General features: G+C 37.3%; 1 protein-coding gene across 4 annotated transcripts; it reads right to left on the minus strand.

Moving 5' to 3' along the window:
- Positions 1–7457: 7457 nt before the first annotated feature.
- On the minus strand, positions 7458–20272 carry LOC104425655. 4 transcript variants are annotated; one of them, XM_010038411.3, is made up of 13 exons: positions 19916–20272; positions 19314–19421; positions 17899–17988; positions 16297–16343; positions 15792–15849; positions 14997–15104; positions 14591–14713; positions 12944–13055; positions 12585–12646; positions 9804–9911; positions 9481–9596; positions 8527–8767; positions 7458–7712 (listed from the first exon to the last, which is right to left on the minus strand). In XM_010038411.3, exons 2-13 carry the CDS (start codon positions 19390–19392, stop codon positions 7663–7665), a joined length of 1194 nt encoding a protein of 397 aa, XP_010036713.1. In that variant the 5' UTR covers positions 19393–19421; positions 19916–20272; the 3' UTR covers positions 7458–7662. The 4 variants fall into 4 exon arrangements, with proteins under 4 accessions (XP_010036713.1, XP_010036722.1, XP_010036727.1 ...); XM_010038420.3 differs by having other exon boundaries at positions 12597–12646; positions 19916–20271; XM_010038425.3 differs by having other exon boundaries at positions 8527–8746; positions 19916–20271.
- Positions 20273–23653: the final 3381 nt, after the last annotated feature.

Raw genomic sequence — 23653 nt, forward strand, 5'->3', positions numbered from 1 at the left:
GCATTAAAAGAATGAGAGCGAGTGAGTCTCTTGAGTTTTGGAAGCAAATGGAGAGAGAGAGAGAGAGAGAGAGAGAGAGAGAGGGAAAGTTCCACTCGTATGATTATGTCGCTTATGGAATCTAAAGGACTCACTGTACACACACCAACGAAATGGGGGAGGCTTTTTCTTTTTCTTATTTACAGAATCTTTTTGGCGATAGGGACAATTGGTTCAAAAGCAATAATGGACTGTGGAGATGAATTTATGAACTTAGACACAAAGACATTAATGGAAGTTCTTCAGAAGAATTTTATTAGTCCATGTACTTAAGCCAAGCATCTAACCGATGATGGAATATATTTTCTCGCCTGTATGTCTACATCTATATATTTAGATCAAGAATAGGATTTATCTCACTTTTGACTTTCTAAATTTCTCATTCCATTGTGTATCATTTTTTCAAAAAGAAATAACTCTTTTTCGTTAGTTTATTCTTCTCGTCAAAGAACTTTTTTGAAGATTAAAATGGTAAAAGGGTCAAAAAGAGAATAAAACTTCTCATATCGAATACCTAAAAAGGATGACCTACGCGAATTTATTTATGAAATGCGTGAGACATGGGTTCTGTATATATTAAAGTCAAAATCACTATTTATCAAGCTTGTTTGATATTAAGCAAGTAACCATTCAATTTTATTCTACGCATATATGAGTGACAGTCTTTTCATCCTATTCTTTTTAAGTGCCAACATGATTTATGGGCATTTTCATTAGTATAGAAGTTTCTACCTGTATATTTGGGTTCGAGGATTCTCATCTTATCTCTAGAAACACCACTATATAAATTTAGCAAATAGAATTTACGATATCATCTCAAAATTAGTAGCTCGCACATTAGCGCATGTTGGACTTCAAGATAATTTCTAAAATCAATCTTAGACATATTTTATAAACGTCAATTCAATTTTAAACTTTTTAATTTTATCAATGTAGTCATAAGCCTTTGCGTGAAATTTCAATATAGTCCTTCTAATCAATTGTTATCCGAATTTGCTAACGTGGTGTCCAGTTATGCAAACCGTTGTCAAATTAGCAATTTTTTATGGCAATTAACTAAAAGAGCTATGTTAGAATTTGGGGTAAAGATTTAAAACTACATTGGTAAAACTAAAAATTTATGACTTAATTGGCATTTGTACAATAGGTTTGAGTTTTAATTAATTGCTCTCCTGACTCCTCTTATAGAGTGTCGGATGCGGCCATAAAAGTTACCCTGATTGAACATAGAAAATTTAACATTCAAATGAAATAATACACCAATCAGCGGCTCTTTTGGAAATTCTACGCTATGAAATTTAAAAGGGTCATTAAAGGTTTGTTAAGAGTGACTTTGGCCTTCTATTTTTTATATATTTTGTCTTTTAACATTTGATTCTTTATGTTCATTTCACATGGAAATTGCTACATTGAAATTTCATGCAAAAGTTTAGGACTAAATTAATTAAATTGAAAAATTTAAGACTGAATTGACAATCTTATATTACGTTTCGAATTGATTGGGTAATTTTTTCTAAGACCTTGAATGTGATTCTCACAATCAAACGAACAAGAAAAGGTTGGCTCATCGAGTACTTAAGATGACGAGTCGAACCACCTAGAAGAACATGATTAGACCCTTAACATGCTACTATGATTCGCTGTAATTGGGAAATAATTTTGTCACCGACAGATGAAGTGGCAATTAAACCAGGGGCATCAATTATGTCGACGCAAGGCGTGCTTGATAAGCTAACACGTAGGCGACACTCCTGTGACCTTCTCCGATCTTTTTTACTTTTCTACGTGTTTTTTTCCAAAACAAAGTCAAAAGTTATGCTCCATGCCACACAAAAAAAGTCAACTAAGGAAAAGTAGAGACATGAAATAAATTTGTTCATGCATCTAATCGATGGAGTCATAAGAAATTGATAGCGTAAATCTCGAAATTTCTTTTGGCCAATCTTTAAGTTTAAACCCCACCTCCATTAGTCTAACATGGTCGAGACATGTCTCTTCCAAAGGAATTAACTTGTTGCACGTGATTCATGTGAGCTCAACTCACATCACTTGTTAGATGAAATTGGCCCGGCTCAAAATCATATAAGCGACAACTAAAATCATTCATGAAAAATTAGTTCGTTTGGTGGATTTTGAGATAAAATATTACGGAATAAAATGAATTTAGCACCCCAATAAATTTCAACTTGGAATTACAATATGTTGCACTATTTCAATCTACGACGTTATAATAGTTCAATTTCAGTGACAATTAAAACATATAATAATTTATCAAACATAATTCTAAAACCTTTTCAATTGTAAATAACATGTGATATGCTTTTTAATCTTATAATAGTATTTCGTATTTTTGCTATACTAACTTCTAGTTATAATTGCTATAGAGATTACTAATAATATTCATAAATAGATCATCTGTATCTTGATCATATATAACTGTAAACTAAAATGATGAATATACTCTAAATTAAAAATCATAACTTAAGCATTAAATTTTTTTGTATAGTGAAATTTCATGTGTATTTGCAATTCATCGATTAATGATAAACTATCGGTTAGTAATATGCACAAAACATAATAATAACGATAGTAATCTTAGTCGATTGATCTAACACAAGAATTTATATCTTATCAGTTAACACTAGAATTACCAATATAAAAATCAATATTTTCTAAGATATCGTCATAAAAGTACATACTTTTCTCTGCGCGCGTGTATATGTACATGTGTGTTTGTATATATATTATATGGACACGAAGCCTACCACCATACCTCAAGAAGGTGAGAGGGAACTAGATGCTTCTTAGCGTTAATTTGTCAAGAACACGATTCGTGCCAACTTCAAAATGGCATGTTCCCATCGATCTTGTGACTGATCTTGTGATTTTACAAAAGATTATTCCTAGAACAATTTTCACTGACATGACAGAACGTGAATCATGATCAGGTGTTGCTAGTGCTTTTTCTAATCAGCTGTTCCTATAGTGGCAGCCAAACAATAAAAATATCCACCTTCCTGACCACCCCAACGAAGTCTAAAATTATAACAAAAGAACTTATTCAACTGGGTTTGTTTAGTATTGACCCAAAAGATTCAATTAAATTCTAAATTCACTCGATATGTAAGTATAATTCATGCCAACATTCCGTACCAGGTGTCGAAATTTTATGATAATGTCCACAAGGGGTTGATGGCATTGGTCTCCCCTCCCAGCTGTTTTACTCGAGAGGAAAAAAAAAAAAAATCTACTAGCCTCCCATAAATTTAATTTAATTTCTGTAGTCCAGCGAATCTGATATTATTCTTCATTAATACATATATAGATAATAGCAAAGTCGAGGTTCAGAGAGAGTTCTCGAGGTGCTGAGACGTGGCACCTCTGCCATCTATCGAGTATCTTTATTATTTCTCCCTTCTTGTATTTCGCCTTTTATTAGTTTGCTACATTAAACAATAACTTATTTGCCAATTACTAGCACATATTGTTAAGCTTAAATGATCCAAAAATTCCAAAATTGCTAACAAATTTGCTGCATTTTATCCATGTCGCATCTAAAATAAATTATTATAGACTAGTTTTAAAAGTGGGATCTTTGTCCATAAAATGATATTGAACGTGCCGTAGATTAAGTAGTATTCGGCAATGGATAAGCATGAGCGCAGAGGATTACTAAGTTAACGGACATGCATGAAGAAAGACTCCATGCATGAACTCAATCAAGAAAGTCAAAAAGTAAAAGTAAAAGGAAGATAAAGGAGAAAAAAAGAGCATAAAGGAGAGAGAAGAGAGCACGATGACTCACTATGAAATTTAAATATGAAAATAAGAAAATCTCAAAGTGCAAATGCACTGGCGTTCTCGAATTTATGTAGTTGGTGTGGTGTTTTGATAGTAAAATTCAAGTGAATTACGTAATGAAATTATATTGTAAAATTCATGGTCACGTGACTGATAAATCTAAACACAAATTAGTGGAATGACATAGGAGAAAAAAGACTGAAGGCGCGCATGATAATTATTCTATTTTTAAATTTTTTTTTTTTCTAAGAATAGAACAAAAATCCGTTTAGTAACATAATTATATTTTTCTATTTTCAGAATAAATTTTTAGTCCATAAATAAATTTGAAACACAAATGAGAAGTAAAAACTTCACTTTTCTATTTCTAGAATACAAATGAGAAATTAAAAATCTTCTCATTGCTCACTGTCACCACGAGCCGGCCATTCATTTGCTATTGTCTAGTGCCCACCAACTGCCTCCCACTACCACTGGCCAATTCCTCAAGGGAAAAATATTCGTGTTATTATCAAACGCGTATTTTTATTCAAAAACTCGCTCGGGAAATAGAAATAATCATAAATTGATTTCTGAAACAAAATAGTTATCATTTGCATCCTAAGTATTGAGCCATAAAATTGTGTAGCTCATTAACAGGATTCTATAAGCTAGTTTCTAATATGGAAGACCTACCAAAATAATAATATCAACTCATAAATATAATGGTACACACTTTTATTAGTCGAATGATACACGGAATTTGATTAACTAGATGTCGCATATATAGATAACCCAAATAAAAAAAATATAAAAAAAACTTGAAAGGGAAGAATACAAATGATTCTTGAACTATAACTTAATGTATATCGTTTCTTGAACTTTTAATTTGTTTAATATAATCATTAAACTTCAAATAAATACTCAATCTACTCCTTATATCACTGGTTTCAATTTATTCATTAGGTCATCTAATCTAAAGGCTAAATTGAATACATATCGAATGTTCGAAATCACAAGTGAACAAATTAAAAATGCAAAGACAACAATTACACATCGATCATGATTCATGGATCATTTGTATCATTTTCTCAAACTCAAAACAATAAGGTGGCATGAGACACCTTAGCGGATCTTATGATTAACTCCAAAACGGGTTAATTATAGTAAAATCCGATGTCAAAGCGTGCGAGCGCCAAAGCCCGAATCTACGGAAGGGAGGGGAGGGCACCGTTTTTAAAATACAACCCCTTGGGGGGAGAGAGCAAGTGTGGTGTGGGGCCCACCGTGCCTCCCATTCTTCAAAAGCCAGAGCACACTTGAATGTGCTTCCCGCACCGGACGGCGGGCAATTTTTTAAAATTTAACTTCGTTATTTTATCTCTCCTTTTTTGTACGGCGGAGATGATGACGTCCACAGGATCCGGCTGGTGGCGACCTTATTTTACTGCCGCCCCACCGTACGGAGGCCCTGCCGGCGTGTGTCGATTGCCCCCGTCCGCAAGAAGGCCATATGGCCAGCATCCCATCATTGCGTATTAAGAAATTTCGCCTCAGTACATGTCAGAATATACCAAATCCTCGTACCGCTTCTGTATTGCGATTGGCCGTATCCCACGAAGTCGTGTGTATGTCTAGATAGAGAAGAATATAGTTTTAAAATATCGGTCGTGCTTTTGGAAATTACGACAAAATTATATGTGAGTATATGACATCTGCGTTTGACGAGAATTATGAGTGTTTTCGATGTCCATGAGTGGGGAGGAAGGTGAGTGAAGACCAGGGATGGTGGTGGAGGTCTGTCGCGAGGGGTTGGTGCGAAAGCGGAGGTTCGGAAGGTGGTGGAGGCAGTCCTTGCATGGGGGCTGTGATGGCTATCGTTGGAGGTTACGATAAGTGGTGGGTGGGGTAGTGTGGTCGCGCAATTGGACAAAGGAGTGGGGAGGAATGAGACCATCATCGGACGGCGTCCACGTCATTAATTTGGGGCTAGGAAGGTCCGATGGTACTATACATTGGTACGCTACCCCCGGCCCCCCACCGCATGTCACAGTGTCCCACTACCCTATTCGGCACAACCCTCGTCTCCTTCACCCTCTCGTTGGGGCTGCCAAAGCCACCCCCCCCAAATAGAGGTTGCTCGACATGGGTGAGGTGACCTCCAGCCAAGGTTGCCGAGCTCGCCCGTCCCCGACCTCGGGTCGAGGCCATGGAAGCCGTGGATGAGATCACATCCGATGTCCATGGTGGCTGACAACTCCAAATCGATGTTTCCACCGAGCTAAAGTCCTTCCACATCGATCAATTTTCAAATGCCACAAATCAAACTTTATCTGGCACTCAATGGACAACTCCAGCAATCCCACACAACTCTTAACGAATTTGACCTTTTTGCTCTTGAAGGGAATCAATTGCATCGCCAGGGGGATACACGACGTGGGCTTTATTTTACAAAAAGACGTTCTCGTGGATAATCATTCGATCCGGTCGCTCTTTACTTTAATCTTCACTCAGCGTTGGTCGTGTTTAAGGTTTAATTAATCCCCACTTTTGGGTTGCATCATCATGACAACCTTGGACCCCAAAAAGGCCGTTCATCTCATTTTCCCTTTTCCTAAGAGAATGTAATGACCTTTTGGAAAAAAAGAAACGAAAAGAAACTTACCACGGAATGATTATAGAAGCATAACATGGTATCTTCCAATGCGTGGGGGCCGCGGACCTACTTGCAATGGGACAATGGGAGCACAAGGTCAGTGACAAGATAACAAAATTGGTCAAGATCTTGCGTGTGCCGTTACGCTTTTTCTTGCATAATCAAATGCTTCGACTTGTCAACAACAGAGAGCAATCCCGCAATTCGTTAGGACATGCAAAATATAATACGTGTTCCATCGAATCTCTTCTTTTGCAAAAGTAAAGAGTTTTGCAATGACAAATCATAACTAAAGGTAGGTGTGGGTCCAAAGGTGCACAGGACTTGAGATGCAAAATATAAAAGGGAGGAATCAATCGAAAAGGAAGAGTGCACCTATTGGGTCTCGGGTTCATGCATTGACCGGCGATTATGGGTAATTGATTGAACGTAACAACTCGATGCAAGCACACAAATGACTCGAATTATGCCTTTGAACAGGACCCAGAGTCGACCGACTTCATAGCGCGTAACATGATCAGGTGGGACTTGCGTAAGCACGAATCAATCCCCACCATTCAACCATAAGAAAGCAAGTGACATGAATCTAAGTAATTTCACAATGCATGAGAGATCTCACAGCTGGAATGCTACACAGATGCAGCATTGCCTTCCAGTCAAACGTGCTCGTTTTATAAGATCCACTACACTCTGTCAACATCAACTACCCTACATCAATGCGTTAGAAGCTGATTGCTTTATTCAGATTGATCTGCTCTCAATTTCTTCTCCTATGTGAGTGAATTTGATCTAATGATTGAATTGCATCAACCAGGCTTGTGTCGAACCCTCTCACTTTTCTCATGCAAAGAGAGATTCATGTCTATGTTTATAAATAAGTCTGTCATATATACCAACTTCATAATTTCTAAGCCGCGTTATGGATGTCGATGCTATGCATTTGGAGCCACAAGCATGTTTGATGTCCGAAAATATAGCAGTATGGCCAGCAAAGGATTTGACATTATATTTACCGAATATGAACAATTCGCGCCATTTGCCCAAAAAGAACAATTTGAGCATTGGCAGTATAGGAGACAGGAATGAACAATTTAATGAAGGTTACAATTGATTCTCAAAAACTGACTCTAACCTCATGTATGGGGCTACTTACACCGACACCTAACAAAAAAATCCCAGTAGCGATTCTATGAAACTGAAACGCTTCCATCGGGCTGCTGTACGCTCAGTGGTTTTCCTACAAACAAAAGAATATCATTCAATTCAACACAGGTAAGATGCACCAGACTATGTACAATGAAAGGATATAAACACGTAACAATATTGTGAACTTCTGAGCATGGATTTATTCCACAACAATGGTAATGGACCTGATCCTAAACAAGCTTGTAGTGTTTTCACAGGCAAGTGCATGTGAGTGTGCAGGTGCATGCATATGTCTGGGTATATCTATGCATATCAGGAACACAGGCAAGGTTTTCAAGCCTTCCAAAAGCAAGCACTGAATAGCACCCTTGAGAAGATATGCATATATTCCATTTCTATCTCGCTGAATTGTTGTTACATATTGGACCTCTCAAGACTGCACACAAATGCAAGCTATTGTTCTCTCTCCAACACCTTGAAAAGTACAATGTGGCACAGCGTGTAAGACGTGACATAGTCCAATAAGTGAGATTATCATTTATATAGAAAACAAATCTATTCTGACAATCGATAGTAAAAAGTTAAATACGCACGAGATTCATATCTTCTAATGCTCCAGCAATATGTTTAGGGGGACTTTAGCTCCCCACCTTATGGTTCTGCCCAAGCCAGAAGCTGGGTTATCAGCCCAGCGTCTGGCTTATGATTTATGGATTTCCACTAAAAAGGTTGTAATGAATTGGAAAAAAAAAATAGCAAGATCATAATTAAATTGCAAGGAATTGAGGTGTCCACTGTCCCATAAGAAAATTAGTTATGATAAGAGCTATATTCAATCATATATAGGAGGCAAACACCAAAGGACAAACAAAAACATATTCATAGTATGACTTGTACAAGTTTACCTGAGTCACCAGCAAAAGAATAACCATTGGGAAAAGTTCTGCCTTTCATTAACTGAATTGGAGCATCCTGAGGCCTCAAAGCAGCATCAGCAGATAGATAATTTGATACTCTTGATGGTGGCAAAGATACTGCAGAGATATCTGAATGTAATGATGAACTTTTCGGGAGAACTGGGTCAGGTTCTTGCAGTAAAGGCGATGGCTGTGCATCTCTCAGTTCCTGAGAATAGAATGAGCATAGCTACTTTCTCATAGTAATTTTTGCGAGTTAACGCCACCGCCTCACAAACAATGACATGTTAGCTATTTGAGAATGCAAAATCAGAGCAATATGGTAACATTATATCATTTAACACCGGCACCATGTGGACTGGTGAGTTTGATCTTACAATACCATACATAGTTCTTAACTAGCAAAGGCAAATGAAAAAGGGAATTGCTTTGCTAGTTAAAATTAAACATCGTCTGAACAGAACACTTAATTGGTTGGGGGATACCAAAGTCCCCACATTTTGGTGATATCACCATTAAATAATACACTTCCTCAATACCCAGAAAGTTGAATATTGTACTTCTCACATTTTCAAAGTCAAACTAGCCAAGAGCAGAATTCATAAAGCCAGAGTGATCAACAAGGTTTTATGTCTATGTGCGGACTCCAACAATTTGCATTATAAAGGATCTGCCTCATAGCATCAAGTATGCCTTTACAAATACTACAAATATCACATGACTAGTATATGCAAAATAGAGGATAACACTACAGGCTATTAACATAGCAGGGGCATTAGGAAATCAAGCATCATCATAACATTAAGCGAAACGAGCCACATGTCATCAGACACTTGCTCAGGTTCTAAGAACAAACAAGAAAATAATAATTAAACAACCTATTTCCCATGAGTAAAGAACTCTTTTGAGTTCAAGCCTGCATTCACATCTTCTTATACTCACCAAGTCATCAAGAAGTCCATCAGTTGATGTCATGTAATAAAGATGGCTGATAGCAGATCGGAGACGATTGTTTCTCTGAGAGTAATATATTTTGGTAGCCAGTGGCGAAGGAGTACCTAAAATCACCACCACCATTAGTTAGTCTTACAAAACCAAAAATATTTACAATAGGGAACTGAAACAGTATATTGCATGAAAATCCTCAAAACTCCTCTAGAGAAGCAACTTTGGCTTTATATCACATCTTACCTCATGAAATGAACAATTACGGTGTACTCCCCCCACAGAAGTTAGCAAATTACAGCACAGCCAGACTATCATACCTTGTGTCAATTGGCTATTTGTATAACTTTGCAAGGGATTCTTATAGCCACTAGCACAACCACTCTTTGCTTCTTGTTCTGGAAATGATTCTTTTTGGAGATCCCTACCTGGCAACATGCAACGAAATGTTAATTATTAGACCATTGAATATACTGTCGAATCATGCACCCTATATCAGCTTTAGAGATATTGCATAGTAATCCAAATGACCAAGCACATATTTTCCTCAAACATGTGATAATATTTAAAAATAAAAATAAAAATAAAAATAAAAATAAAAATAAAAGGACAAGGGCCTGTGTGATAAACTTTAATATTAGCAAGAAGTATTTCGTTGCTTTCTCGTCAGAATTTACAATATTATTCAAATTTCGGAAAAATATGAAAAAGATATGTGAATCTACATATCATTTGAGTGTGGTGAAAGTTTCAAGAGTTTCCGATTTCAAAAAGTCAAAGTGTGTGAACAGCAAGATTTAACTTAGGTCAAAAGTAAAAGGCAAAAGTCAATCCAAATAGGCGTTATCAAAATGACAAAGATTAAGCCTTCAAATTGCAATTGCTTTCCTGCTATATGTGGTTGGTCGCGTGGATCGTCTTTAAGAAATCACTCGATCTTGTAGCATGTCCTCAAAGATTCACGCACTTTCGATACTGAAAATTCTAAATTTCTCAGATTTCTTACCTATCCTCTCACCAGTTTTAATGGAACATAACATACTCGAATAAGTAATCCAACTTTATTTGGAAGGCTTTCATTTTCTACTCATGTATACTTCACTAAAAGTGGAAGGCAAATCATTTCGCTCTCTCATCCAATTATGTATAAATTGAGGAACTCGGGTTCCGTATTAAATGCTGCAAAAGGTTTTGCCGATTAAAATGCAAAAGATCCTTTCAAAATCCATTAATTATTTTGCAGGAGTCTTTTGCATTACTTCATGCAAGCAAAGTCAACATCATGCACCTCCCAGTATTTGGCCCTTTAACGCCACATCAACTTCCAAGTATTCCTCCATTTCCATCCATCCCCCCTTATCCAAACCCGAAGTAAAGCCTCCCTCGCTTCTACTCTCTTTCATCTTTTTGGCCAGTTATATGTTACTCCCTTTCTAGAATTTTTGTGATCTAAAGACTGTAACCATACAAAAAAAGTGAGCCATGGAACAACGATGCATGTGCTTGGTTTGAAGTCCCATTTCTAAAGAAGAGAACTAGGCTGCCACGATGGCCTTATTACAAAGTGGATAGGGCAGTCAATACTAGACTGGTATATGCTACATAACCTTCGGTAGTTCGTTACTTCCTGTCATACTCATTTATTACACACTCTAATTCATCTAACATGTCAAATGACTTCCTTCCACATTTGCAGTCTTATGATTTTTATTTACTTGACCTTCACATCTTTCACCCTACAGGCGCTCCAAGAAGAAGCATACTCAGAAATTAATGCAACATTTTTACCCATGCCATAATTTAGCTACAGCAATGTTATTTAGAGTTTTCAATTTCTAAGCTCAAAGGCCTTAATTTGAAATCAACCCCTGAAAGTTCACTTATTGGTAAAGGAATGGACTTATATGCGTGATTTAGTTGCACAATTGCAATTCCCCGTGACATCAACCGCAAATGGTTTCGTGATTGGTCCACCAACTCAGGTTTCGACTTGTCTTGCACAATCCACAAGATAAATGGGTTATTTCACCCACCTAAAGTTTATCCATTTTTGTTTTGTAAACTTTATAGCTTCTTTTGGCATGTTTCACATGATGACTCATTGCAGATCATAGACCTGCTCTTGAGGAACACTAGGAAGTTTAAGGTATTAGCGTCAATTTGGTTTTATTACTGGTCTATTGGATGATGAAGCTTTGTTGTTATTAGGTAACTTATTGATTTTTTTGACATTCCGCTAACAGAAGTTTCAGGCGAACAAGGAATTATGATATTTCAGTGATATTTTTCTTTTTTGAATTTTCTGCTTTGAATAATTTATCACAATTTTTTATGCTTGTTGGCAACATTTAACTCTAGTAAAATCTATCTGCATTTTGCATATGAAAGACAAAATATAAGAGTAAATTAGAGAATGGTTTTCCTTCCCAAGGAGATTAACATATGAAAAGGCCAAGTCATAGAACGTTATATCTAGTACACTCTCAGGTTAGAAATCATCCACAACCCCTATTTATTAGTAAAAACCACTTCAAAGAACAGGACCCAAATGTTACAAGAATCTCCCCGGCTTCACATAACAGAACTTGAATATTATTGTCAAAGCAAATGACATATATCTGACAAATGTGAGGAACAAAAAGCTATCACATAAACCAAACACAGCCTATCACATACATAAGATCAAAAGATCATAGAAAAGAAAAAGAAGGCATAAGAAGTTGAATTATGGACCCAAATAACACTCAGTTTTGTGATGAGATGTAATCATATCCAATAAATAATAGAAAATTAAAGGCAGTCAAGATTAGATAGAGCTCGGCAGAGTGATGCAGGCTAAAACAATTAATAGGTAGATGCTTTTCTTCTAGTTTCTAAAGCTAAAGAACTCGTTTTTGAACTCCTCATCTATTTTCCATGGTAGAAAAGCAGTCAATTAATCAAGCATTCAAACACTAGAAGATAATGAAATTTCACCACTGTTAAGGAAAGAATCATTTCTTGGCAGAAGATGGTCAATCCAAAAGTTATGCATGCCAGATGTCAGGAAACAAATTCCTAAATTCAAGACTAGCTAGCAAATTCAAGCTATGAACATGTACTTCTAGTGATACCAGAATCTGTTTCTTGATCATCTGTTTCTGACATATTCTCCCCTGCTATCCTACAAGAACAAAATATAATTCAGATATTACGACAAAGAAACAGAAGGACGAGACACTGACAAGCATGTCAAACATTCTACAAATAAGTATACATTTTACTCATTTAAACTCTTATTCATGTAGTACATATTGAGAAAGACATGTTTCATCTGCCTACACCTTCACTACACAACACGAGCACCAGATGACCTTTACTGAAATGAAGATTGCACAAATTGTTTTGTTGGCCGGTGAATACTGCTTAGATTAACAAGTTAACGTGTGAATGAAGAGATGAAACAAGAATGGAATCATACAATCTAGAACGTTTCACAGGAGGATGCATTTGACTTGCTGACTCATCAGCATTTTTAGGGATAACTCCTGGATCATCTTTACTTCTTGAAACAAGTTGACTAGCTGAATTTCCTGAAGTAAATAAACTCACATTAACAATTCAGTCTGTAAAAGTTCATATATTGATAATGCATCATGAACAAATAAATAGACAATTTTAATGAATTTTAAGTCCCCATATCAAGAGGAGACACAGCAGTTACAAAAGGATCCATGCAGACAGGCCGTGCGATGACCCTTACAGCATTTTTTGACACATAAACAACTAGATAAATAAACCCTAGAGAAACATAGAAAGTGATGTTTCCAAAGTGTTCTATAATGTTTCTCTCTTTCAATCAATGCAATAGGAAGGCACTCACATTCTTTGATAGCATAGTTGGCAAGAGAATTATTTCAACCCAGGTTTAAGTCACCTGTAACTCATTTCCTCTCCCACCCCTCTTATTCCAATCCGTGTCACCGAGAATCTTCACCTATTGTTTGACCATTCTAGTGCAGCTTGTGGATAATTATATTAATGGAACCAGATTCATATTTGAGTTCTTGCTTTAATGTGCTTCCATTTATAGTGAATATATTCACCACCCTCTGAGGAACAAGAGATTATCCAACGGTATGATGTGTGAACAAACACCTAAGGAAATGCAATGTTAATCTATCTGATACTAAAAGTCCATGTAGATTACGCTGAGAATTTTATGTAGGTGCATCACACTTTAGGCCAATCAACATGCAACTCTTAGATTTAGCTTAAAGGATGATGTGTGTGGAAAATTTATTAAGGAAACGATTAACAAGAAGAGAGAGAGACAGTTCCAAATAGATTTAGCTTCAAGACCATTGTCCTCAAGAATCATGCTCCTATGACCATGATTCCTAAGATTGAGTTCATTTGAGTTTCTGATACTGAGAACATACTGTTGAACAAAGGTCCTATGAAATTAAGGTTTAGATTAGTGATTTGTTTAGTCCCCAGGTATTCAATTCTAGAAGTTTTGTTCTGTAAAGACGGATGCAGGAGGTATTTTTGGTGGCATTTGGCTACTTCACTTAAATTCACCATGAAGATTTCTAATTCCCTCTATTAGTCCTTGGCAAAGTTTAAAGCACAAGTTGAGGGCCACAACTTCATTCTAAAGGAAGTACTCCCATTCAAAGAAAATTATGATCTTGTCATTTTTTGAATTGATTTAGACATGATTTACAATATGTATCTCATATTTAATCTAATATATAATATCCTATGATGAAATGGTGATTTTTTCGCATAAATATCAAGCAATTCAAGTTCAAGCCCAAGCTCATTTTTTACTGGGCAAAATCAAGCTCAGTCAAGTCAAGTTGAGACAATCTTGAAAACATTGGAAAACATTTCAAGTTGAGTTGAGCAGGATAAAGTGATACTTGATCCAGCTCAAGTTGATCTTCAAGAAGCCAATGAGTCAAGTAGAGTTAGAAAATGCACTTGAATTGCCTTAATGCAGCTCACTTATACCCCATAATTAAATATATTAGCTGAATAAAACCAAACTTTGGTTAAGATGCAGTTAGTCAAAGATGAGCATGTACATGGTCAAGAACTACTAGGAACAACAGTAAACTACCTTTGACCTCCAAACATAAAGAAGGTGATTGCTGGTTTCCATTATAACGGAACTGTGATTCAACAGTGATGGTATTCTTCACAAATTCATAATTCCCTTGCTCTCCAACAGTGAGTCCCTGCTCTAATAGCAGATAAGGATGCAAATGAAAATTGTCACCCCTCAGGAAAGTTGGATGATTAACCATCATTATCGTCATGATAAAATTAGATTCATCATTGTAATCTTAACAAAACCAAGAGCATCAAGGCGAAATAAAAGCCAAGGATTGTCTAATACTAATTACTAGTCATTTCATTTCCATTATAGAGAAGCGAATTTCTAACAAAGAACAGATTTACTCTAAGCTTTAAGCATAGAAGTATGCACGCAGAGAGAGAGAGAGAGAGAGAGAGAGAGAGGATACTGGGAGTGGTGGACTTTTTCTTCTCCTTCCTAGGTGGTCTTTTGCCCCTTCCAGTGCCATTAGGCTCCAAAACAGCTTCTTGTGTAGAATTCAATAACCTACAGGTATCTGAAAAAACAACGGAGGAGTGAACCAAAAAAGTATAACAAGACCCAACAGGTTAGGATAATCAGTAAAAGCCTCTTCTCTATAATTTAAAGACCTCCATAATTCTGAAAAATTTAAAGAAAAAACCTTGGTGTGAAGAAAAATAAACAGCTACAGCCAGCAGCTTAAGCTTATCAATTAAATGGTAGAGAGTGCACTAAGGCTATCTAGAAGTGTCAGCCCATTTATTGCATTAGCCAGTGGATTGTAGAGACTTGCTAAAAGAGTAATAAGAATAAAGAGAATGGGATTCACAATTCTAAGAAATATCAAGACAAGTGATACGGCGATTTGTGATGGTATTGAGAAAAAATCTAATGACAAGGGAGTTGTACCACCAGAAGAGGTGAGAATTCTACAAGGAAGAAAACAAAGGTGAAGATTTTCTGATCTTCTCACCATGGCAACAGTAGAGTAAATCCAGTCCACTCAGATTAATCATCAGATAAAATTAGATAAAAGGAGAAGATGATTGAACAAGATAAAACCAGACAAGATATCCAGATTGATTAAGAGTCATAGACAGCATGGCACACCTAGAATCCTCAATTTAGCAGAACAATATTGCCAAAAGTCTCTCTTTATATGACAGATAAGCAAAATAAATTAACAGAATCCCTCAATGCTTCACAAAAGTCAGGTTCAAACCTGCATGAGCCATATATTGACTGGCCTTGATTGGCTTCTTACATGCATTGCAACGTACCTGCAGAAAAATATTGCCTTAAGATGAAAAGCCATATCTCGTGATCATCATCAAGCAAAACAATCCTCATTGTTATGTTAAAAAAACTGACAGAAAGTGGATGGAAAGCACAATCACACAATTGAGAAAGCAGCAATAAAGCAAAATTATTTAAGTAAAAACCTACTGTAAAGAAATATTAAGATTTAGATTATGAAGCCAATTCAAAACATAAACTTGAATCTGAAGGCAAATATTGTCATAATCTGATCAATCTGAAGTCTTTGTTTTAACATATTTAACCACTGTGCCTCATATCAAACCCAAGCAAGAGGAACTAAAGGCAAAGTGCAGCTCTCCTCATCAATAAGGGTAGTTGCAGTGATGTACATAAACCCAGGAAAAAGCAAGAAATGCACAGGTAAGTCCTAATAAAGAACAAAGAGAAAATGCATTTCCGAACCTTACCAAATGCAGTTGATCGGCCATAGGTGTCAAACCATATACATGCATGTCTGCATCGACAAAGCAGAAACCACAAGGCAATCAGATTATCAAAAAAAACAAAAAATCAAAACAAAATAGCACTTAACAAGTCACAGCACTTGCACGATTAGATGCTACAGAATATGTTCTCTATATGTTTTCTTCATTTTTTAAGATATATTAATCCATCGTCCGGCGTGGTGGCTTTGGGAGCTTCTTTCAAACCCTAGGTCAGGGGATTGAGACTTGGGAAGAGGGGGGGAGAGAGAGAATGACGTACATACAATCTACCCAATAAATAGCTGAACGAATGCAGAGAACATAAAAGTTCTAATGTGAACAGCTACATGCTAATATTTTCTCCTTCCACTTTCTCAACAGGCTTTGGCAGCAAAGGTTGTCCATGCTCTGAAAAGCTTAGATTCTGTTCTTGTACCAGCCTTGATCCATACACTATATAACCCACGACATGTTAACTAATGGTACATCTGGATTGTCTTTTATTTTTTACTCTTTACTTAATGTAAATCTTACAACGCACACAGATTTAACTTATTTTGACCTGAAACATCCAAAACTTTCAAAATATAAAAATGTTGACAAAATTCGCATATAAATTTTTGAAAATTGGATAATGTATTAAGATTTGACATAAAGACAATAAGGTAACTTTTTCCTAATGCCTAATGCTAAACAAAAAATCCTCTAATGTAACTTGTGTTTGAAAAAAAAAAAGAAAGAAAGAAAGAAAGAAAACATCTTTGATGCATGTATAACTCGAATAAGAGATAAAAATATGTTACAAGGACACATGGATACAAAGTCTCTTATGGCAAACCAGGTGATCCAAGACAATGTATGCATAATTCCTGCAAGGGGCAAGAAAGAAGACTTTGCTAGATACTATATATTACAACTTTAAAAAGTTAGAAAGTGATTATCTAATAACTCCATATTCTTATATAGCAGTTATGAGCATCCAACATATAATGACTTAATATCCATACCAAACTCTTTCTCCTGATTAAGCTGCTTGTTGCTTGAACATATTTGCCAAGATCAAGAAGAACAAAACATAAAGATGAAGAGACTCGGCCATTCCATGGGCCAAGTTGAGATACTTCTGGTCAAGAAATCACTTTTTCTTAATGTCTTCCAATTTTACCCCATAAAATCAATCTCGCACACTGTTGGATGGTACTCAGGTTCCTTACATTTTCATCACCGTGATTCTATTGTGGAAGCCATATCCACGCTACCTATCATTGTTCTGCAGTAATCTCCGTTTAAAAGGTAACCCAAAAATCAAACGAAAAAGAAGAAAGCCGCAATTCATATAGTATTCCCAATTGAGTAGGTCAACCAAAAATTGAAGAAAAAAAGAAGAAAACGATGACTTTGTTTCTGACGAAGAGAAATATCAACTATTGAGCACGCAACATACACCACCTGATGGCATAAGTTTATATAAGAATGATCTTCCTAATTAGCCCACTGCCACTCCACTACCCCATTATTGCAACGAAAATAATAGCCAACAATGCAAACGTTCCATTGCAGCACTGTGTATACTAGAAGAATTACCTTCCTCATCAAGCAAATTTGCTTCATCAGCCTCACGAAATTCCTTAAAAATGTGCTGAGCCAATAATTTCTGATGGCTAACTTCCTCTTCTGAAGTTGGGCAAAAGAATTCACAAACAGTCAACAACTAAAGAAAAGGCACCAATATCAGACTGTATGAAAAACAAAGTAGCACCAAATGGGGTCTAGAGCTACAGGTCAATTTTCTTGAGATACGATAGCAGAAATGAAAAGTAAAATAGTTTGAGAACAAAGCGCCAGTGAACGTTCTCGTTTCAGCCTAGAGGCACCATAGTTGAACATTTAACCATTGAAAACTTGCAAAAGAACGGTGAAAACATGCTAAACATATGTTGTTTGTCCAAAGTAGCTAAAGAGACGATTGAGTTGATCATCTATTACTCCATTGCCAATGGTCTAGGTGCTTGTGGTCCATGAGGGCAATTCTGGGTATACAGCAGAAAATTGCAAAGACAGTTGAAGAAGAGTTAAAAGTGTGCACCGCTATACAAGTGTGCAAAAGAAAGAGGAAGTTGATTAATATAATTCCTCTAGCTTCGATTTATTTGGAGAGAACCGAACAAGAGGGTTTTTTATGGCAAGGGAAGTCACTTGTGTTCCATAAGGAATTCATGGTTTTAGTAGTTATCTACAGTAAAATTGTATTCATTTCACCAACAGTCAGGTCTTGAAATAAATGACATATCAGATTAAGTGGACTCAATCTCTCATAGATAACACTTTATATGGGGAAGCACACCTTGACGCCATTTGAATGGAAGCTTTTTGTTCTTCCTAATAGATAATAGAACAATTTGACAAGTGAACAACTGATTATTTACTTGTAATTACAAGCAGCATTTCAACAAAACTTCTAAGTGATGCTAACATCTATCAGCAAGCCATAATATATACATTCCTACTTGGACAAAATGCTCTGTATATATAGTGCTCCCATTTACACATTTGTCAAGTTGCTTGTAATTATTTCCCGCTCATGACTATTATGACAAAATAGCATGAAACCATGCCTACGGAGATACACAGCAATTCTATTCCCATGTATCAATCAAACTCATTATGAAACAGTGCAGTACAAATTGCATATTCATTTCAGAGAAGTCTGTTAGTCTGGATAGACACGGTTGTAATAGTGGACCTCTAAGCTGACAAAAGGAAAGGAATTTCAGCCCCATGCAATTGATCAAACTTCAACGCAGGCCTATATACTGTCATTCATACATCAAAAAGTTAGTTGACATAATCCCTCCAGATCTTTTTGCCCCAGGCCAATCAGAATAACCATTCAAAAGCATACATGATGACTGACAGCTTAATGAAACTCCTTGTTAGTGCCATGGAATTATCAAACAGTGCTCAGGGCAGGGGCCATGCTCTATGCAGCCAATATGTACCTGCTGTACTGGAGAAACCGCCTCCCGCAAGAACACGAGCCAAAACGGCCATTTTCCCACTCCCGACTGGGCAAACCATTGAGACTGGAGGGACGGTCTAACATATATCTGCACATCGAAATTAATAGTTAGTTCATTTCACTAATCTACACATTGAAGGTGCTGTATATGCAAATCACCTTGAAAATGTATGAATGAGAAATCCACAATGCTTATGGCATAAAGCTGCGTTCATTGCGCTAAAACCAATTTAAATTATGGAAGTCTCATCCAATAACAACGACATGAATGCGTTGACCCGTGATTAGACCGAAAAACACGACCACCATCATTTATCCGGTGAGAAATTACGAAACTCGACATCTAAAAGCCCGCGATTCGGAAAATCAAAGCACGCGGCAGCACAGAATGCACATATTAAACAAAACAACTAGTTCCAACAGACAAGCATGCAACTTTTTGATCACACCATTCCTCCCGAGAATCATCGCGGCCGAAACAAACGAACATTTTCCACAATTCAACCCGCAAATCATATCCACCGCGCCAGAGACGCCCATCCACCCAACCCAATCAGCTCCACGGAACAGAACAGAAAATACCTCAATCCGCACGAACTCCAGCTCCCACCGACCGCATCAAAACCGCGACCCCGCGAAGCGGAACGAGACCGACCCCGATCGAACACCAAACCAGCCAAGTGCAAAGAACCGATAACCGAAGCAATGTGCGTCGGAACGAGGCCGGGGAAAGCGTCGCCGGCGACGGAACCCTAGGGGAAGAGAGGGAACGGAATCGCTGCCGCCGCCGCCGCCGCGTCACGGCATCCCGATTCGTCTCCGGTGCGGCGGAGGATCGCGGTCGCTCTCTCTCTCTACGATTCTAGAGAGAGAGGGAGGGAGATGAAGAGAGAGAAAGAGAGAGAGATTGCGAAGGTTTTGTTCAGGGAGGGATGAATGTCGCTGGCGTTTATATTGTTTTGCGCGTTAGCTCGTTATCGTGATCCTCGCCGCACCGTACCGAATCTCTGAAACTTTGATATTTGGGCTCAAAAAAAAAAAAAAAAAAAGGAGATCTTGTTGTCCTTTTCTTTTCTTTTCTTTTTTCCTTTTTGGATTTTATGAAGTTTCTTTTTAGTTATTTCAAAAGAAATTAATAAAAAAATTCAACAGGGCTTTATGGTAGTAAAATCGCTTGGTGGCTTGTTTAAATCACTTTAAAAACATTAAAGTAATTTTTGCTTTCTAAGTAGATAGTTCAATTCACGAGAAAAGCGTTGATCTACGTGCCACGCGCATAGTCGTAGGTTAATTATAATGGGAGAGAAAGGAGTCTTGTTTTGAAAGGAATCGGGTGATCATTGATGGACACAGTATATAGGTGCTAAACACGTGTTAATTGGATGGTTGCATGATGAAAAGATGGCAATTGACGGCTTTGAATTCATATGTTTTGATGTAAGGGTAATAGTGGAATATCCAAAGAGCGAGGCAAACACGGGTTTTGTGAAAATATCGGTGTCGTTATTATCTATAATAGGATGATTTGATACTGAATGTGTAAACGAGGTGAAACTAAAGTCCTAAAGTCTTAAAAAAATGAGCCTTCGTAAATATCGAACTCATACATTTTGACTTTTTTTAATGAAGAAACTAGAACCTATTTAAAAAAAAATAGTGACATATAAAATCGTTTGTGATTTTTTAAGATTAAATATCTTTTTTTTTTTTTTTCATTTTCAAAATTTGAGGGAAAAGTAGTAGGTGGATAATCAAGCACCTTTTCCGCTTGTCAAAGCAAATATTTTATCATTTCATGCATTTCTATATGAATTTGAAAGTAAGAGAGAAGAATTTGAAAGTAAGAGAGAAGTTGAGATATACATTGAAAGCGCAAGAGTTTCAGTATCTACATGGATAAAAAAAAAACACAAAAATAGGGAATGTTAAAATCGAACTGAATTCAAGGCATGCGGGCCTAGTCTTAATGTGCATTCTAAGTCAAGGTTCCCTCTTTTTTAGCACATATCACCAATTCGTAATATTTTTGCAACGTTATAATAATTGCATCGAGAGATTTTCAATGAGCTCAATATTATTAGGTGAATTTTGAGATATCATCATCTTGAAATTTCAACTAATGTTGAGGACTAAAGCTTGGGTCTATGTATCAATCATTGTTTCAATCACTCATCTTTTACAAAATCATTATTAGGGGTGAGCATGGTTCAAGTTGGGCTGGTCCGCTCCCTAACCCTAAGACCAACCCGCACTTCTTGGTCCTCAATTTTTGAGACCGAAGACCAACCCTATTGAGCTTGAGACCGAGGACCGGACCAACCCAATGGGTTCAGTTTGATTCCAGGGTCAACCCGAGATCAATCGATAAATTTTTATTTCATTTTTTGTACTCTTTAAAAAAATGATTGATTCCCGAATTAACCCATTGGGTTCGATCCAATTTCAAGATCAATCCAAGACCAATCAATAATTTTTTATTTCATTTTTTGTACTCCTTAAAAAGTGATTGAAGACGTGAGTTTGGTTTGGTTTTGAGTTAACCCAGACCAATCAATAATTTTTTATTTCATTTTTGCACTCCTTAAAGGGCAACAAATCAAGATGATACCGAACCAATGAGTTCAATGATAAGCTAGGTCAACTAAGAAAGGCGAATGATGAGGGTCAAGTGGGATAAGCATTGAACAGAATGAACATCAAATGTCAAGCAGGAAGCAACAAGCCAAGCGAGCGGCATGAGGGACCCAAAGCAAGCGAGGCGAGTGTTAAGTGGTGAGCGGAAAAGTTGTTTTTTTCAATTTTGACAAATTGAATACTAAGAGGACGGAAAAGTTGTTTTTTTTTTTTCAATTTTGACAAATTGAATACTAAGGGTGCGTTTGTTTGCGTTTACGTTTAAAAATTGTTTCGAACAGAAATAAAAAAAAAAGTGTTTACGTTCTGAGAACAATTTATGAACAAAAACGCATTTGGTAAACTTGTTCCTAAACAAAAATAAATAGAAACACGTTTGGTAAATTTGTATAATTTTTTTATTTCTTTTATTTTTTCTATTTTTTTTCTTTTTTTTCCATTTTTCTTTTTTCTTTTTCCTTTTTTCTTTTTTTCTTTTGGCCGGTCGCCCCTCGGCCATGGCCGACCGGCCGACGAGGGCCGCCCCCTCGCCCAAGCACGGCGAGCTCGTCGGGCCACCGCCCGCGACGCCGACTGGCGGTGGCTCGGCGAGGCCGAGCCTCGCCGGCCGCTAGGCGAGCTCGGCCTCGCCGGATCTGGGCGAGATTGAGCTCGCCTAGCCCGACGCGCCGACATCTCCCGAGCCGGGCGAGCTCGATCTCGCCCGGATCCGGCGAGGCCGAGCTCGCCCGGTCGGCGAGGCTCGGCCTCGCCTGGGCCGGCGAGCCTCGGCGTGCTCGGGCGAGGCCGCCGGCCCTCGTCGGCCGGCCGCCGGCCATGGCGAGGCGGCGGCAACGGCGAAAGAAAAAGAAAGAAAATAAGAAGAAAAAGAAGAAAAAATAAAAAAGTGTTTCTAAGTTTTGTTTTTTCTTTTTTGTTCCGAGAACAAAAGAACAAAAAGAACAAACGCACCCAAACGTTGTTCCTTTTTTGTTCGCAGAACAAAAAAAAAGAAATTTCTGTTCTGGAATGCAGTAAGTGCAGCCAAACGCACTCTAAGAGGACAAATAAGACGAAGAGAACGAATACTTGAGAATGATGCTATAAGGAGTTGTTTATGCCTTTTTGGACGCCGTGAGAACTCCTCAAAAAACATTTTCCTCATTGGTAAATTATGACTATTGACATTGTAAAAGACATTAAAAATCTAAATTATTAAATAAAAATATAAAATTACTTGAACTCCTCACTAAATAGCTATTTAATATTGTTGACGCCGTTTATTTTAAGATTTTCTTTATATAAAAAAATATAAGTAATATATTATATATATAGTCGAGTTGAGAATGACCCAAAACTCTCGGGAGGCGAGGACCAACTGCAGACATCTTTGATCTAGGAATTCTAGGAACAAGGACCGACCCAATCTCCCTGGGAACCGGACCAGAACCGGCAAAGTTGGGCCGGTCCAGGGTCGGTCCAGGGTTGACCCTAGACCGATGCTTACCCCTACTCTCTATTGACCATGATAATGCTATTGAGTCATTCTCAATATTGTCGTAGCTCCCTCCGTCAGTCTGTGGACGAGAGTTGGGCAGGTGTATGAAATCCACCGATTTATTACCTTCAATGAGGGGAAACAGACAAGCAGCAAATTCCTAACGAGAACCAGAAGTGGCAATTGACAGTCTTGAGAATGCATGAGAC

Source organism: Eucalyptus grandis, chromosome 2, assembly GCF_016545825.1.
Source record: "Eucalyptus grandis isolate ANBG69807.140 chromosome 2, ASM1654582v1, whole genome shotgun sequence".
Taxonomy (NCBI): domain Eukaryota; kingdom Viridiplantae; phylum Streptophyta; class Magnoliopsida; order Myrtales; family Myrtaceae; genus Eucalyptus; species Eucalyptus grandis.